Source organism: Oncorhynchus masou, chromosome 1 (assembly GCF_036934945.1).
Source record: "Oncorhynchus masou masou isolate Uvic2021 chromosome 1, UVic_Omas_1.1, whole genome shotgun sequence".
Classification (NCBI taxonomy): domain Eukaryota; kingdom Metazoa; phylum Chordata; class Actinopteri; order Salmoniformes; family Salmonidae; genus Oncorhynchus; species Oncorhynchus masou.
The window spans coordinates 39,259,035-39,278,158 of record NC_088212.1 but is presented as its reverse complement, the minus strand read 5'-3'; the positions used below and the strand labels follow the sequence as shown (position 1 = coordinate 39,278,158).

General features: G+C 42.2%; 1 protein-coding gene across 1 annotated transcript in view; it reads left to right on the top strand.

The window, feature by feature from the left end:
* zmat4a (zinc finger, matrin-type 4a) overlaps nucleotides 1-19,124 on the top strand; it is a 153,180-nt gene that overhangs the window by 125,031 nt on the left and 9,025 nt on the right. The window contains exon 6 of the mRNA XM_064971270.1: nucleotides 7,035-7,131. Coding sequence (XP_064827342.1) covers nucleotides 7,035-7,131 — 97 coding nt within the window. The remainder of the gene's footprint in view (nucleotides 1-7,034; nucleotides 7,132-19,124) is intronic.

Below are 19,124 nucleotides of genomic sequence, written 5' to 3'. Positions count from 1 at the left end.
AGATTACATGTATTTTTCCCCCTGCCCCTGTTTAGAGACAGGTGCATGATAGTGGTCAATTTTATATCAAAACTAATTCCACACATATATTATTTAGTATATGTAAAGACAAGATTAAATTACAAATAGTCTGATGGGTGACAATATTATCACTTGTGAAAGATGTATTATCACTTGTGAATGATGCCCAGCTTTTTGTCTCTCGAATTTTTCAAATCATAGTCGCACACCTCATGTAGCCTAGCCCTTAGGCCTATATGTTTTAATACGGTTTGTATCACACCTAAAGAGGCCAAATAACATCTTAGAATGAATCCGCTTTACAATCGGTGTAGAGCTTAATTGACATACTGTACATAGGCGACACGTGACTTTCGAGTTTGAGGAAGATAATTTTCACCACAAAAAAAATGCACCTTTATAATAAATCACCACATGCATAATCGCATTTGTGGTCACTTTTGATAAGTGTTTTCCTGTTAATTGATTGCATTTTGGAACATTTGTGCCTACAGCCATGTTCGCATCTTTGCGCTTATGATGGGAAGAAATAGCCTAATAGTTTATCAACATTTTTAGCCAAACGTACTGATCTGTTGCATCAGCCTCATTGCTTTTAAAACTTTTTTTTTAGTGGTTGTATTAATTTAGGATCTATCACATTCCACAACAGTCCCAAAGTATGTTTGGAATATTTAATTAGAATAGGTTAACTTTTGTACAATGGGGGATAGTGGACTGACTTAGGCTAGTTCTTTTGTTGTTTGTTAGGCCTACTTATCTTCTTGGCTGACGAAAAGTAAATGTGGACACTTCTTCTAACATCTTCAATATGTGCTTCAGAATTCGATAAGACGGACATGCACAGTTGTGTCCCTGATGTGTCTGTCTTCACTTGTAGTCTACTTTAGAGCTGAGATGCCTGTGAGAAGGACACAATCACGTGATGGGCATTGGCTAATAAGAATTGAGTTATATGTGAGAGGGATGTGAGTGAGAGGTGCTTCAGAGCACGGCGATTGGCAGCCGGCAGAAGGGAATTATAATAATTATATTCAGCCCAAGGGCACTACGCCCACATAAGGGGGATGCCGTCAGGAAATTCGAGGCCTGGTGAGAAAATGATCAAGTGCTTATCAAATTGTGAGTGAGAGACTGATGAAGTGTGTGCAGCCTGTGCAAGAAAAAAAGCAGAGCTCATTCCTTTCATGCAACTTTTTTTCAAATAATCATTAGAGTCGCATAACGCAGCCTTAGAATGTATTAAACATCTAAACTTGCATCCCAACATTTGTATTATAACTAAAGTTGCATAAATAACTAAATTAAGTGTATAGGAGGACCAGCTTCTTTGTTAACCGCTCAACACAAAATAGCTACATGTGCACACTCTCTCGGAAATCGGTTGGAGAAAATATCCTTCCTATTTTATTCAGCTATGTTCAATTGTATTCGTCATACTCTAAAATATTAGAAAATAATGCTTTGGAATTCTAAGCAAATCCTGTCTGCTAAATGAACTAGTATATCCCACAGCCATTTGGCATAGCCAGATCAAGGCCTAACATAATGTCAGAGTATGCTATTCTGTTCTTCTGAAATAGACAAAAAATAAATAATGGATTTATTGTGATGGGGTAGGCTATATTAAATTGATATATTATACTTTTTTATCAAATTGATTTATTAAACTTTTTAAAATATAGATGTTCCAAAGGTCTGCATCCGTGGCTTGTAGGCTATGCGGGAAGCCAGGAGAGGCTAAACGTGTTTATGTTAATTATTAGTCAATTACCGTGAGACTGGCAGTTATTTGCTTGACAATCCCCGGCTGACAACATTTCTTGACCTCCTCAGCCCTAGATATGATTGCATCACTGAATATGACTATATCACTCCAAAGTGTTTCATTTGCACCCTAGCCAGTCCTGTCAATCAGGCCATGGCTAGAAGACAAATTGTGTTTCTCTGGACTCCATCCCAGCATCGTTAATTGGTGGGATGTGTCCGGGAGATGTAAATTGGCACGTCCTCTCTAACAGCTTCAGCAGCTTCCTCCCGAGGCCCTGCAATCACAATTCACAAGCCATTCTTCTTGTCTGTGTGCTTCCATTCCCACTCCCTCCTGACCCTAAAATAGATATATTACTGCCATTTACTGCCTTAATGGCAGGCTCAGAGACTGGCAAATTACACAGAGACGGTCAAGCTCCGACTCCAAGAGGGCACAGGTTGAAGGAAGCTCTGTTCTTTTTTCTAGTTATCATATATTTCAGCAGAGGAGGAGAGGCAAATCAATATGCAGACAACCGGGAGACTGGGAGATTACACAAACACATCAGTATAACAATGACACCCATTTGCACTCAATTTATTTCCCATCGTTTTAGGTGTACTGTTTTTTGAGAGATTGCAATCTTATCTGCCACATGATTCACTGAACAAGATTGCTTTTAACAAGGATTTTATTTCAACACGTTGGATTGTTTAAATATGGGTGAATTAGAAAGATGGTGGATTTTTAGAGCAACAGGGTGTTTACACTGCAGGCTTTATACACATCATTTGGAATTTCCCTGCTGAAGACATGTTTGTTGGAATACGTCGGTGGTAAGGCAGTTTTTGTTGCAGGCTTTCAGTTTTAATTGTGTATATATATATATATATATATAACACAGAACATATTTTGTTCTCAGCATTTCCTTATCCATTAATACAATCCTTGCCTACTAGTTTGAGGTTTCTTCAGGTTTCTTGCGATCACACAAGTGAGGGATGTTTTTCATTATGAGTTCAGTTTTATAAACCCATTAAATATGATACAGCCAAGAAGCTGACTGTAGTTTTGCACTATTGGGCCATTTGGCGTGATCTAAGCGGTGTCCCTCGTCTTTTTTATATTTCAGAGGAAGCATATGCTGTTTCAGCTCTCGGGTGCTTTGCTGCAGTCAGAGCTGTACTGTAGCTGTCACTGAGCACGAGATGCACCATCTGAGTGGGGCAGATGGCTCGTGGTTAATTTAGCATGAAGCATGGACCCTCACCACCTTTCTATGTTCATGAACAATCCACCCAGATGATCACGCTGTTGATCAATCACTCTCTCTGGTTGCCGGGACAATATCTCTCAATTAGCCATTAAAACAATGTAAGCTGTGGCTGGGATAGGAAGTAGAGTGACTCAATTGAGCATTTACATAAGATATTACCATTAGAAATACACGAGGGAAGGGGAGAGATGAACCGGACAACATGGCAGATGTGATCACGACACTGAATTGAATCTACTGTAAGCTAACTGTGATGCAGTATACTGTATGGATATGGTGACATCTTCTAGGTGTCTGACATGTAGTTATCTGACTGTATCCCGAGTTGGCTCTGGACGAATCCTCTTCAATAGGTGTCCTAGATGTTGAAACCAAGATCTATGAGATTTAGCTGAAGATTTTCAATTGGCGCAACATTTTCAATTGGCTCTTCTACCTGTTACTCTATTGTCATTTTAGGAAGGTCTATTTCAAGTTTAACAGAAAGAAGTGGCTCTCTCATGACTCACCAAAGAGCAGAGGAACCTGAATGAAGGAAGGATTTTTTAAATATATATTTTTTATTTATTTCACCTTTATTTAACCAGGTAGGCTAGTTGAGAACAACTTCTCATTTGCAACTGCGACCTGGCCAAGATAAAGCGTAGCAATTCGACACATACAACAACACCGAGTTACACATGGAATAAACAAAACATACAGTCAATAATACAGTAGAACAAAAGAAAACAAAAAGTCTATATACAGTGAGTGCAAATGAGGTAAGTTAAGGAAATAAATAGACCATGGTGGCGAAGTAATTACAAAATAGCAATTAAACACTGAAAAGGTAGATCGGCAGAAGATGAATATGCAGGTAGAGATACTGGGGTGCAAAGGAGCAAAATAAATAAATACCAGTATGGGGATGAGGTAGGTAGATGGGCTGTTTACAGATGAGAGTGATGAGAGTGAATGCAGCAGCAGCAGCAGAGGCACAGCGCTCCAGCAGCTGTAGACTGGTGCTCCATTTGCTCGTGCAGGGCGGGCGCCACGGGAGGTGCTGCAGGTTGTATTGCCTTGATGGATGCCGGGGCTGCAGCACATTCTTTCACCTTTTCAAAAAAGCGTTTGAGATGTGGCCTGTCAAAAGGCTACACGGTGCCGAGCCCGAGCGACAGCCTTGCCGCTCACTGCAGCGCTTTAATGTCAGAATCATGAGACTGTCAGGGGAGCCTCTATCTCTCTTTCTCTCTCTCTCTCTCTCTCTCTCTTGCAAAATTTAAATTTAGGCAAGGCAGTCTTCGCTCTGACACATGGTTACTGAGGGGCTGACAACAGATGGAGAAATTGCAGAGAGAGAAAGAGAGAGAGCAATAGACAAAGAGAAAGAGAGAGAGATTCTTGTCTCCCATCTCAGTCTGTCTGAACTTCATTAAAATGGGATCAGAACAGCGGTTTTTCTATCTAGCTATGACAGGGATAAAAGTCAACAAGCACTTAACATCAGTGTCATCTATGTACAGTACTGGATGATGTTAGAAATAATCTGGGTACTTTGTTTCTGCTGCTGACCTTTTGTTCAGTCTGACATAACCTCATATTGAGACTATCTGGGAGCCATGCCCCCCCCCCTCTCTCCCTCCCTTTCTCTCATCTTCTCTCTCTTTCTCTCTCTCTCTCTCTCTTTCTCTCTTTCTCTCTCTCTCTCTCTCTCTCTCTCTCTCTTTTTCTCTCCATCTCTCTCTCTCTCTCTCTTTCTCTCTCTCTCTAAGAGCTCATCAACGTGGGGGATATGACCTTAGGTCGGAGGAGAGACTGGATAATTAGATTCCATGACGGGACATTAGTGTGGACATTTATCCTTACCTTGGCCTTTCTTGTCCTCCAAAGCATTGCACTCAATTCAGAGAGAGGTTGCAAGCGATTGGGCTATTTGTCATGCCACTGTGTCGTTAGTTTTAACATGACAGCCATTACACTGTCACAGCAGGGCACCAGCTGAACAACTGTATCAGACAGACAGACATAGGATGTGTCCCAAATGGCACCCAATTCCCTTTATAGTGCTATATAACTATGTAGGGAATACGATACCATTTGGGATGTATCCACGGAGAAATGGTTTGTCACTCTGTTAGTTGCTTATTTGGTGATCCACTGTCGCCGAAGACATCAAAAGGGGCGAGAAATAAAGTGATCGTCTCATTCAGATCTTAGTTGAATCTTGGAGTGAGCTAGTTAGCCTCGGGTTTTACACCCAAAGCAATAGTGCGTAATAACAAAATACAATCAACAGCTTACATATCACTCAAAGCAGAGCTCTGTCTAATTAGAGCTACGGTGTGTCCATCATCAAAAACCTCAGGAATGGATGTTATAATTTCAATGTAATTTAATTGTGATCAATACTACATGTGTGACATTTCAGTGTGGGCATGTCTTTAATTGATTCTTTCCACTTCTCCCACACCAGGAACAGTCATTAGTGAAGTCGATCAGGCGTAGCTTGACAAGCACTGAGCACTGACCCAAGGTTGCATCTCCAATGGCACCCTATTCCCTGTTTAGTGCACTGCTTTTGACCAAAGGGCAGTATGTTAGGAAAAGGGTGGCATTTGAGATGCATTTCGAGTGTCTCCAACAGACAACTGTATAGACCAGTAGTTCCCAAACAGTGAGGCACACTTTTTAAGGAACTCAGTCCGGCTTTAAACTTACTATTGAAAGTTTTAATAGTAGAATTCAAAAGGAATACAATTTAGTGCGTCATCAGTTCCTCTTGTCATGTTAGTCATTGCATACCTTAGTGAGCTATTTGTCAGCTAACACTTTTTTCTTTCTTATGTCCATAGATATTGTTTATTGTTGTAATTTTTAGCCACTCAAATATCACATGTTCCCCAATGTTGGAAGGGGGCCCCAAGTGAAAAAGCTTGGGAACCTCTAGTGTAGAGGAAATAGAAGCTGATGTTAGTTAGTCTGATATCATCCCGTCCAGCTCTCTAATATTTTTATTGACAGCACTGTGAAAGCATGCTGACCAGGTGCCTCATTTATAAACATTGTGCATGCACAAAATATGCCCCAAAACATGCGCGCATCAGTTTTCACGCAAAAGTTGGCGTTTATAAAAAGGTAACTTTATGCGAGAAGTGCTTATCCTCCCGCAAATTTTAGAGGTTGAAGTATTGCATTGAAAGAAGGTTAGTAGCCTAGTAGCCTTGTGCAAATGGGGAATATATGATGACACTCTTATTCATAACAAAATAAATGGTAGCTTAACATAATAATAAGATGCAATCATTTGCCAGTAGTGAGAAGTGTGAAAATCTATCTATTATAAATTCCTCATGCTTTTCTGGTTGTGATGGTTTCATACTCCCGAAAGAGACAATTTCTACAACAAATCTACAACAAATTTGGATAGGGTAACATTCGTCCCATCTCCCATTTTATTGGGCCCACTTTAATAGATAGTAAATACTAAGATAAGCTATTTCAAGTATTTTGCTCTATGCAATCTGATCCGAAGCGCAGTATAATGGTCGAACAGATGGTTCATCTTTTCCATTGACGTTTGTAGGCTACGTCTGAATACTGTAATGCCAAATCGCTCAAGTAGACAATATTAAATTCATAAACCTATTACAAATATCATAACCATCGCAGTATAAATTCCTCCCCTTTTTCCTGGCCACGATGAGTTCACATTCCCGAAGTAGCTATACAACAATCATGCATATCTTTCATTGAATTGTGCCTATTAGATAGGCTATTATAATTTCATGGTTTTTGCTGTATGCATCCAAACAGGAGTGCAGATTTATAACATAGAATTTAACAGGTGAACAGAAAATGTACCTCTTTCATGGAAGCGCTTAGGCTACCACTGTAAGTATACATTGAGTGTACAAACATAAGGAGTTATTTTCTAATTGTATCATAGCTTTCATTAATGTTCATTTATCGAGTGTATCTGTGTTTGTGTGTTTTTAATTCCAGGTCTGAAACGTAGCTATACTTGTGAAGTCTGCAGTGTCACACTCAACTCTGTGGCACAGTACCATGCACATCTGCAGGGCTCAAAGCACCAAAACAAGTGAGTTTTCTACTTTGTGTACCACAGCTAAACAGAAGATTTCACACTGTGTATACTCCTTGTCTGATGATGAGTGGCCAGCAATGTACAGTACCGGTGAAAAGCTTGAACACGCCTACTACTCATTCCAGGGTTTTTCTTTATTTTTGTACTATTTTCTGCATTGTAGAATAATAGTGAAGACATCAAAACTATGAAATAACACATATGAATCATGTACTCACCAGAAAAGTGTTATCCATATATCCAAATATATTTGAGATTTGAGATTCTTCAAAATAGCCGCTATTTGCCTTGATGACAGCTTTGCACATGCTTGGCATTCTCTCAACCAGCTTCATGATGTAGTCACCTGAAATGCATTTTAATTAACAGGTGTGCCTTGTTAAAAGTTAATTTGTGGAATTTCTTTCCTTCCTAATGCGCTTGAGCCAATTTGTGACATAGTAGGGATTGTAATTCAGAAGATAGCCCAATTTGGTAAAAGACCATATTATGGCAAGAACAGCTCAAATAAGCAAAGAGAAATGACTGTCCATCATTACTTTACGACATGAAGGTCAGTCAATGTGGAACATTTCAAGAACTTTGAACGTTTCTTCAAGTGCAGTCACATAAACCATATGATGAAACTGTCTCTCATGAGGACTGCCACATGAAAGGAGGACCCAGAGTTACCTCTGCTGTAGAGGACAAGTTTATTAGAGTTACCAGCCTCAGAAGTTGCAGCCCAAATAAATGCTTCACAGATTTCAAGTCACAGACACATCTCAACATCAACTGTTCAGAGGAGACTGTGTGAATCAGGCCTTCATGGACAAATTGCTGCAAAGAAACCACTACTAAAGGACACCAATAAGAAGAAGAGACTTGCTTGGGCCAAGAAACATGAACAATGAACATTAGACCGGTGGAAATCTGTCAAATCAAACTTTATTGTGCCGAATACAACAGGTCATAGACCTTACCATGAAATGCTTACTTACATGCCCCTAACAAACAATGCAGTTCAAGAAAGAGTTAACAAAATATTTACCAAATAAAGTAAAGTAAAAAATAATAAAAAGTAACACAATAAAATAACAGTAATGAGGCTATATACAGGGGGTACCGAGTCAATGTGCGGGGTTACAGGTTAGTCGAGGTCATTTGTAAATGTAGGTAGGGGTAAAGTGACTATGCATAGATAATAAACAGTGAGTAGCAGCAGTGTAAAAACAAATGGGGGGGGAGGGGGGTTGTCAATGTAAATAGTCTGGGTGGCCATTAGATTAATTGTTCAGCAGTCTTATGGCTTAGGGGTGGAAGCTGTTCAGGAGCCTTTTGGTCCTAGACCTGGTGTTCCGGGACCGATGCCGCGCGGTAGCACAGGGGACAGTCTATGACTTGGGTGACTGGAATCTTTGACAATTGTTGTGCTTTCCTCTGACACCACCTAGTATATACACTGGCAAGAACAAGTATGTGAACCCTTTGGAATTACCTGGATTTCTGCATAAATTGGTCATAAATTAAAACAAACACAGTTTGCTTATACTAATAACATACAAACAATTATACGTTTTCATGTCTTTATTGAACACACCATGTAAACATTCACAGTGTGGAGTGGAAAAAGTATGTGAATCCTTGTTAATAACTGGTTGCACAACGTCCATGTCAGGACCCGGTTACGAACCTGGGTCTCCGGAGTGAGAAACAGTCACTTAACCAACTGAGCCACGAACAGTCAGCAGAACCCAGAAGATGAGGCAGACACAGCAGTACTTAAGACGGTGTATTTAATAAAGTAAAAAGGAGAAGTCCTTCAATACAAAAAAATGGCAAATCCAAAAGGTGGTAGGAATAGCACAAAAAGCCTCAAGAGATACTCAAGAACAAAAACAGAATTCCACAAGAGCATCCACCGGAATCGACAAGAATACACAGAACACTAGGGCTGGGTGCTAACATACAAACACAGAGCACAGAACTGAGGGAAACTAAGGGTTTAAATACAATCAGGGAAAACGAGGCACAGGTGCAAATAATAATGGGGAACAAGGGAAAAAACATAAGGTCAAAAAGCACAATGGGGGCATCTAGTGACCAAAACCCGGAACAACCCTGGCCAAATCCTGACAGTCCAGGAGGAATTTTTGCCCATTCATCTTTACAAAACTGTTTCAGTTCAGCAATATTCTTAGGACATCTGGTATGAACCACTCTCAAGGTCATGCCACAGCATTTTAAATCAGTTTGAGGTTAGGACTCTGATTGGGCCACTCCAGAAGGCGTATTTTCTTCTGTTGAAGTCATTCTGTTGTTGATTTATGTCTGTGTTTTGGGTTGTTGTCCTGTTGCATCACCAAACTTCTGTTGAGCTTCAATTGGCAGACAGATAGCCTAACATTCTCCTGCAAAATGTCTTGAACTTGGGAATTCATTTTTCCGTTGATGATAGCAAGCTGTCCAGGCCTTGAGGCAGCAAAGCAGCTCCAAACCATGAGGCTCCCTCCACCATACTTTACAGTTGGGATGAGGTTTTGATGTTGGTGTGCTGTGCCTTTTTTTCTACACACATAGTGTTGTGTGTTCCTTCCAAACAACTCAACTGTAGTTTCATCTGTCCACAGAATAGTTTGCCAGAAGCACTGTGGAACATCCAGGTGCTCTTTTGCAAACTTCAGGCATACAGCAATGTTTTATTTGGACAGCAGTGGCTTCTTCCGTGGGAGACCTCCCATGAACACCATTCTTGTTTAGTGTTTTACGTATCATAGACTTGTCAACAGAGATGTTTGCATGTTCCAGAAGTCTTTAGCTGACACTCTAGGATTCTTCTTAACCTCATTGAGCATTCTGCACTGTGCCATTTCAGTCATCTTTGCAGGACAGCCACTCCAAGGGAGAGTAGCAACAGTGCTGAACATTTTCCATTTATAGACAATTTCCAGCTTAATGCAAGTCAACAATTCTTCTTCTGAGATCTCTTTTGTTTGAGGCATGGTTCACATCAGGCAACGCTTCTTGTGAATAACAAACTCCAATTTTGTGTGTTTTTTTACATGGCAGGGCAGCTCTAATCAACATCTCCAATCTCGTCTCATTGATTGGTCTCCAGGTTAGCTGTCTCCTGACTCCAATTAACTTTTGGAAAAGTCATTAGCCTAGGGGTTCACATACTTTTTCCAACCTACACTGTGAATGTTTAAATGATGTATTCAATATGGTCAAGAAAAATACAATAATTTGTGTTCTTAGTTTAAACACACTGTGTTTGTCTATTGTTGTGACTAAGATGAAGATCAGATCAAATTTCATGACAAATTTATGCTGAAATCCAGGTAATTCCAAAGGGTTCACTTACTTTTTCTTGTCACTGGGGCTAAGCATCCTGGATGGCAGGATGGGCCGGTCAGATGCAGAACAGTTGCCATATGCAACCGGTCAGGATGCTATCGATGATGCAGCTGTAGAACTTTTTGAGGATCTGGGGACACATGCAAAATCTTTTCAGTCTTCTGAGGGGGAAAAGGTGTTGTTGTGCCCTCCACTACAACCCCGTCGATGAGAATGGGGTCCTGTTCAGCCTGCGTTTTCCTGAAGACCATGATCATCTCCTTTGTCTTGCTCACATTGAGGGAGAGGTTGTTGTCCTGGCACCACACTGCCAGGTCTCTGATCTCCTCCCTATAGGCTGTCTCATCATTTTCGGTGATCAGGCCTACCACTGTTGTGTGGTCAGCAAGTTTAATGAAGGTGTTGGAGACGTGTTTGGCCACTCAGTATTGTGTGAACAGGTAGTACAGGAAGGGACTAAGCACGTACCCCTGAGGGGCCCCAGTGTTGAGGATCAGCGTGGCAGACGTGTTGTTGGCTTCCCTTACCACCTGGGGGCGGCCCGTCAGGAAGTCCAGGATCCAGTTGCAGAGGGAGGTGTTTAGTCCCAGGGTCCTTAATTTATTGATGAGCTCTGATTGGCACTATGGTGTTGAAATCTGAGCTGTAGTCAATGAACAGCATTCTCACATAGGTGTTCCTTTTGTCCAGGTGGGAAAGGGCAGTGTGGAGTGCGATTGAGATTGCGTCATCTGTGGATCTGTTGGGGCGGTATGCGAATTGGAGTTGGTCTAGGGTATCCGGGATGATGCTGTTGATGTGAGCTTTGACCTGCCTTTCAAAGCACTTCATGGCTACTGACGTAAGTGCTACGGGTCGGTAATCATTTAAGCAGGTTACCTTCCCTTCATTGGGCACATGGACTATGGTAGTCTGTTTGAAACGTGTAGGTATTACAGACTCAGACAGGGAGAGGTTGAAAATGTCAGTAAAGACACATTTGCAAGTTGGTCCGCACATGCTTTGAGGACACATTAAGGTAATCCGTCTGGCCCCACGGCTTTGTGAATGTTGACCTGTTTAAAGGTCTTGCTCGGCTACTGAGAGCATTGTCATGCAGTCGTCCAGAACAGCTGGTGTTTTCATGCATGCTTTGGTGTTGCTTGCCTCGAAGCGAGCATAACAGGCATTTAGCTCATCTGGAAGGCTCGCGTCACTGGGCAGCTCACGGCTTGGTTTCCCTTTGTAGACCATAATAGTTTTCAAGCCCTGCCACATCCGATGGGCGTCAGAGCAGTTGTAGTAGTAATTACTTAAAAATCATATAATGTGATTTTCTGGATTTTTGTTTCAGATTCCATCTCTCACAGTTGAAGTGTACCTATGATAAAAAATTACAGACCTCTACATGCTTTGTAAGTAGGAAAACCTGCAGAATTGGCAGTGTATCAAATACTTGTTCTCCCCACTGTATTTCAGTTTTTATTGTCCCGTTGGTCAGATTGTCTTTATTGTATGTCATCCATTTTGTTTTCCAATGATTGCATGTTGACCAATGGAACGTATGGTAGTGGAGGTTTACTCACTCGGCTACGAATTCTCAGAATGCAGCCTAACCTCTGCTCCCTTTTCTCTGTCTTTTCTACATGGAAATGACAGGGATTTGGGCCCGTTCCCGAGAAAGCAGTATATCCTTTGTGTCTGACTCATTACAGAAAAAAATCTTTGTCCAGTTTGAGGTGAGTAATCGCTGTTCTGATGTACAGAAGTTATTTCTGGTCATAAGAGATTGTAGCAGCAACATCATGTACAAAATAAATATCACCAAAATATTGACAAAATAGCACAGTTGGTTAGGAGCCCGTAAAACGGCAGCCATCCCTTCCGACTTCATTCTTCCTTTGGTCTGATGAGTCCGAATTAGAGATTTTTGGTTCCTATCGCCGTGTCTTTGTGAGATGTAGGTGAATGTATGATCTCTGCATGTGTGGTTCCCGCCGTGAAGCATGGAGGAGGAGGTGTGATGTGTGGGGGTGCTTTGCTGGTGATTTATTTAGAATTCAAGGCACACTCAACCAGCATGGCTACCACAGCATTCTGCAGCGATACGCCATCCAATCTGGTTTGCACTTAGTCCCCCTATCATTTGTTTTTCAACAGGACAATGACCCAACACACCTCCAGGCTGTGTAAGGCTATTTGACCAAGAAGGAGAGTGATGGAGTGCTGCATCAGATGACCTGGCCTCCACAATCACCCAACCTCAACCCAATTGAGATGGTTTGGGATGAGTTGGACTGCAAAGGGAAGGAAAAGCATCCAACAAATGCTCAGCATATGTGGGAACTCCTTCAAGACCGTTGACCGGTGAAGCTGGTTGAGAGAATGCCAAGAGTGTGCAAAGCTGTCATCAAAGCAAAGGGTGGTTTGATTTGTTTAACACTTTTTTTGGTTACTACATGATTCAATATGTGTTATTTCATAGGTTTGATGTCTTCACTACAACATAGAAAATAGTAAAACTAAGGTAAAACCCTTGAATGAGTAGGTGTGTCCAAACCTTTGACTGGTACTGTAAATTATACCGCGTTTGGTTTAGGAATATGTGCTTTGCCACTGAAAATAAATTGGCACTTTCAGCCATAGCCATAGCTAGAATAGATAGAATGTATGCAGCTATAGATGATGTGAGAGATTTTGAAGACTGAGTAAGCAAAATATTAGATAGAGGGGGAGTCCCTCTTCTGGCTTCGGGCGTCTTTGTATCTTTTTCCACTTAAGTTCAGACTTATTGAAAGCAATTAGTTTTTGAGTAGGAAAAACGATTCTAATTGAGCCATTTTTTCACTTCTTTCACATTGCTGCTGCTAATTGGTGGCCAATGCCGTGGTGCCTGCAGGAGTGGCACCCAGATTCAACAAGCGCTTGCTGTACTGTAAACACAAACAAACACCCAGAGCCCGGGCTAGCTCCATCAGGCTGTGATCATCAGAGAGAACAAACAACTAAAATGCACACACACACACACACACACACACACATACACAAACAAACAACCATCTAAGTCAAACATCTACCGCTAATACACAACTAAAATGCACACACACTTACACGACTATCTAACTCAAACAACTGGCAATTATACACAACCAACACACACAGCTAACACCAAGGGTGTTTCTCAAAATGCATACTACCATGCTCTGAGCCCACAAATTGGAGCATGGGAGGGTCAGATTATTTGTCCAAATCAAAGTATGCAAAATGGAGCACGGAGGGTACTTCTCAAATGTGTACTCCGTTTGTACATATTTTGAAGCATGCATCGATACACGCTTCAATGAAAAGTATGCAAAGAAATATAATGCAACCATGTAAGAAATGACGCAAATTTTCATGAAATCAATGGTTGTCATTATTTGTCCTGAAGCGAGAGAAAATACACTCCAACTTCAGAATGAAATGTTGCCTATTCATATCTCATATGTTGCCTGACTACAATATTTTAGCTTGATACGTACACATTTTGGCATGTTACCTACCTACAATACCCACTGTGGTGTTCGTAGGTCACAAGCCCAAGGTAAGTCAATAGAGCTAACTGGCTAGCTAGGGCAGCCTAGTGGTTAGAGCGTTGGGTCAGTAACCAGGTTTCTGGATCAAATTCCTGAGCTGACAAGGTAAACAAAATCTGTTCCCTTGGTGCCTGAAATGTGGATGTTGATTATGGCAGCTCCCCACGCCTCACTGATTCAGAGGGGTTGGGTTAAATGCTGAAGATGGATTCAATTGTACAACTGACTAGGTATCCCTCTTTTTTTTTTACTACTGTTAGCTAGCAAGATAGCCTCAATGAATAGCTAGCTAGCTACCCACGAATAATTGACATCTACCTTGGATAAAATTGGTTTAAGGTCATTTTCTGCCTGTTACCTACATTATTACGATTCACATATAGCTAGAAGTAAAACGTTTGCTTTGTGTATATCTTGTTTTGTCTCTATTGTTGCCATTGTCCTGGCTGGATGAAAGTTCAGTGAATGGGGAGATGCTGCGTGATATACAGTAGGGGAGTGCGAGTGCTTCTCAAATGTAATGTTTAATGCGTTCTCCACCTTCTCGTCCTCACAAGGACATACTCAAGAGAACGTCCTCTGAGAATGCACTTGGAGCATTAGAGTGTGGAGCACGGTAGTATGCATATTGAGAAACACCCCAACTCAAGCAGGTCATTTTAAAACACCAAACAACATCCAGTGTTCAGAGTTAAACACACTGTTTTTGTCCTGAAACAGTAGTAGATAGGTAGTTAGGTAGGTCAGAGGATGGGCTGGTTGTGGGCCCAGCACAGCGCAGCCTGGCCCGTAGGTGTGAATTGATGAGCTTTCTGTGGTGCATGTCCTGGAATTAATTCCCCCTGTTGGCCCATCTGCCCGCACGTGTCCACACTCCACAGGGATGCAGACATCAGGAGACGTGACATACCGTTTAACAGCCCTACACTTTAGTCATGCTTCACCACACTGCCTCATTGGAGCTTGTGGCTTTCCACACAGGCAGATCCAACCGCCCACCCCCAGCAGCCCAGAGCAACCTCTTTCCTCTCTTTCTCTCTCTCAACACACTCTCTTTCACTCTCTCTCTTTCTCACTTCCTCTCTTTCTCTCTCTTTCTCTCACTTCCCCTCTCTCTCGCTCTATCTCTCTTTCTCCAGACCTCAACACCCTCCAGTCAGCCCGGGTGGCTTCACACTGCCTACAGTGTGATGGGTGTATTTAGGTCATTGCTTTATGCTAGTTTATCCAGATAGAATAAAGACATCTCCTTAGGAATTCTCTCTCTCTCTCTCTCTTTCTCTCTCTCTCTTTCTCTCTTCTCTCTCTCTCTCCCTCCCTGTGCGCAGGGGGCAGAGATGTTATTGTTGTGTGTCTCTTGTGTCCTACATCGAAGCTCGACCAAAAATAAGATGCTAGTTAATATGAAAGCAGTGGTGCATTTTATGATTTTGATGGTATAGTTCCTTTATTGTGCTTTGATTGTATGACTTTACAGAGAAGGGAGTACAGTGAGCGTGCTTATCATTTATCTAAATACCTTTTCCATTTAGCTAGGTTGTCACCAGAAAAAGTGATGCACTGTGAATTGAAGTGAGGCGGAAAAAAATCAATACAGTTACATATCGGGATATTATATTGTTCTCCGTCATCTTTTTACATTTGTTTTCAGCACTTTTATTTCCATGCCTGATTTGTTACGGCTCTCTCTTGTCCCTCTGTAGCAGACATGTGGTGAGCAATACTTTTGGAACATCGAATCGCAATCGTGAGACTCACAATAGATATTGTATTGGCACCTACTGTAAGGATCGTGATAATATTGTATCGTGAGGTTCCCGGCAATTCCTAGTGAATTGCATGAAGTCGGGTCAGGTCAGATGGAGTAAAGTTAGGTTACGTAGGGGTCATATTGACCTCCCCACTCTCATCACAAATTGATACCCGCAAGCAAAGATGACTGAACTCTGTGTAGCTAACTTGAACCAAGTCCAAGAACTTCAGTGAGGATATTCAATTTTGAGTGGAGCCATGACCCATTCACGGTGTGCTTACTAATGAGATGTGTGATCAATACTAGACTAACAAGCCTGCTACAACAGTACAACAACCCCTGCTGGAATCCAAAGCGGAAAGTATGCCACAAATTGAGGTCTTCCTTTGATTCACTAACTCAATTTGGCTGTCTGACATGTTTCTCTTTTCTCTGTCCAAGTATTTCTCCCGCTGTCTTGCGCTTCAATTGAGCCAAACAGCAGCGCTGTACCCGGTTGTCCCAAATGGCACCCTATTCCCTAGTGCACTACTTGTTACTAGATCCCTATGGGCCCCAGTCAAAAGTATTGCACTATATAAGGAATTGGGTGTCACATGGGAAGCAGACATCCTGTGTTTAAGAACTAGCTTCTTCACATAATCTGTCCTTCCATGTGATGGTATAAGAAGTAGTATTTTAGCCTGGTCCTGTCTGCTGAGACAGAAATAACCCGCTGACAGCCTGGTTGTATGAGCTGACTGAGGTCCCCTCTCCTCCCCAGACCAGCCAGGGTATGGCTGACCAGCCAGGGGATCCTGGACATGTGGTTGTTGGCTGGCTGGTCAGTGTGAACTAAGGAGAAATTGTGAAGGAACCAATTGGACATCTAGTTCAGGACAGGAGAAGAGGAGGAGGAGGCTCTTTCTCTTATCTGTCACTGGAGCCCAAGTTCTGTCATACAGTACAGTAACCACTCTCATACTTACACATTACTTATTGTTACATTTCCTGCTAAGTAAGATTACAAGCCTCTTTGGTGGTGACCCACCACTAACATTGTTCCAACCTAGATCATATTCAGACAAGCTGTAAACAGGCTTTTATGTGTTGATGTCTTCACCTTCACAACAATATCAACATATGAATGTCATGATAGATTGTGGGCACAGGATGCTGCTTCGTGGAGGACGGCTCATAATTATGACTGGAATGGAGTGAGTGGAGTGGTATCAAACACATGGAAACCACATGGAAACCATCTAACCATTACTATGAGCCCATCCTTCCCAATGAGGGTGCCGCCGGCCACCTGTGATTGTGGGGGCTGTGTAGTTGTTGCTTAGGGCCACAGTCAGGGTCTGTAGTTGTGCGTTAAGAGAACCTGAAATGGTCTTTGCTATGTAATGTTATCCTCCACCGCCAGAGATAGAGACGCAGAGAGACCAGTCTGGGAAACACGAGTCCGGAACACAACATGGCTGTAATAGCGTTACGAGGCGAGGCGGGGCGGGGGGGACCGTTGTGGGAGCGAGACCCGTCCCTTAGCCCTGTGCTCCTTCGCTACTCCACTATCAATAGGTCAAGTCAAGCAGATGGCCTCGTTACCATGCCATCACCGATCTCTTGGCACATCATCCATCAACACCCAACCATCAACGCCCAACCATCCCCATTCCCTGCTGCTCGCCTGCACTCTTCCCTGTTCTCTCCCCCTATCTCTCTCCACCACCCCCCACCCCCCCCCCCTCCCACACACACACACTCACGTACTAATAGTATGCAGAAAGACATTATACGCTGCGTTCTCACACCCAGTACTCACGAATGAGTCTGCAGCGGGTGGGAGGATGAGTCTGGCAGTTTGAACGTTGGTGCAGTGATTTGCTATTGCTGCTCTCGTTTCCCGTGTGGACTCAACCGACCGTCCACAGAAAGAGAGAAAGCTGATTAATATATGATGTGATTCACCTCTCGAGGTTTGACACACCAGCCATTCCAACATGTGGCACCAGTCAAACAATTATGTGAAATAAAACAATTATCCAGCCTAACAATAATCCATACATCCAACTGTATAGGGTGTTTCCCAAATCGGACCAGACTCCCTATGCAGTGCACTACTGTTGAGCAGGGCCCGTCTCTTGTCAAAAGTAGTGCACTATATAGGGAATAGGGTGCCCTTTGGGACTCACTGTGCACTGTGCTGTATATCTCTGCGATTCAAGACAATTGGTTGGCCTGCTACTGCAGCTGTGGCAGCCATGCTCACTGCGTGGTGGTTTCACAATGGGAATTCAGATTGTGGAAATAATGACGTTTCAATAATTCATGAGATATACCTCTTTTTAGATTGAGGTTGAAATATTATGAACCTCTTTTTTTTGTGTTTCCACTGGGGATTTCCTCTCTGTGCTTGTAATGTCATGTATAAAACAGACAGGATTTAGACTTTTGCAGGCGTAGTTTCATCTGGTCTATGTGGATGTCTTTGAGTTGATTAGTGACACAGTATAGCACACTGACTTGGTGTAGATGTTATGCTTGGGTCGGTATTCCACTGAAGTGACTGTATGTTTTTGTGACAGGGGAAAGGGGTTTACTGTGTGTAGTCTGTGTGTCCTCTGCTATCTACCGTGGCCATAACGCATTCAACAGCTCAATTCCAGCCGTTAAAACTGTCAAACAAAGGCGGCTTGATTTATTCTGTTTATCCTGGTGCCTTGTGTTGTACTGAGCCTGGGACATGAAACAGAATGGAACAGTATGAGAGTGGCAGTGTTTGGGTGTCCTCTCCCACCTGCTTCTCCCTAGTCACACATACTGATACTGCTGCCTTCTCTCTCTCTCTCTTTCCCCATTTCCCCTGTCCCCCGCGGTCACAAAGATAGAGGTGGTGGGTAGGTATGCCTTTATCCAGCCCCCCCCCCCCCCCCAGCACACTTGCTACTCAGTGTACTCACACACCCCACACTTCCCTGGTGACAGACCACCCTGTCTGACATCTCTTTGAATTCTACCTCTCCTCCATTCCTCCTCTTTCTTTGCACTGTGACGACCAATTTACCACCAGTATCACGTCCCACTTTCCACACAAACACAATCATCACTGTTTTGTCATTTCTGATCCTCTGTTCACAAAGGAAACCTTTATTCCCTTGTCTTAGAAAATAAAAATTATTCATTCACACTCAAGAACAGTGCAAAAAGAAAAAAGGGTGGGGGACTTTTTTTTTTATATATATATATATATATATATATATATATATATATATATATATATATATATATATATATATATACTGTATATAACAATAGAGGCCTTATATTCTTTTTGGCAGAATATGAGCTTTTTTCCTATATCC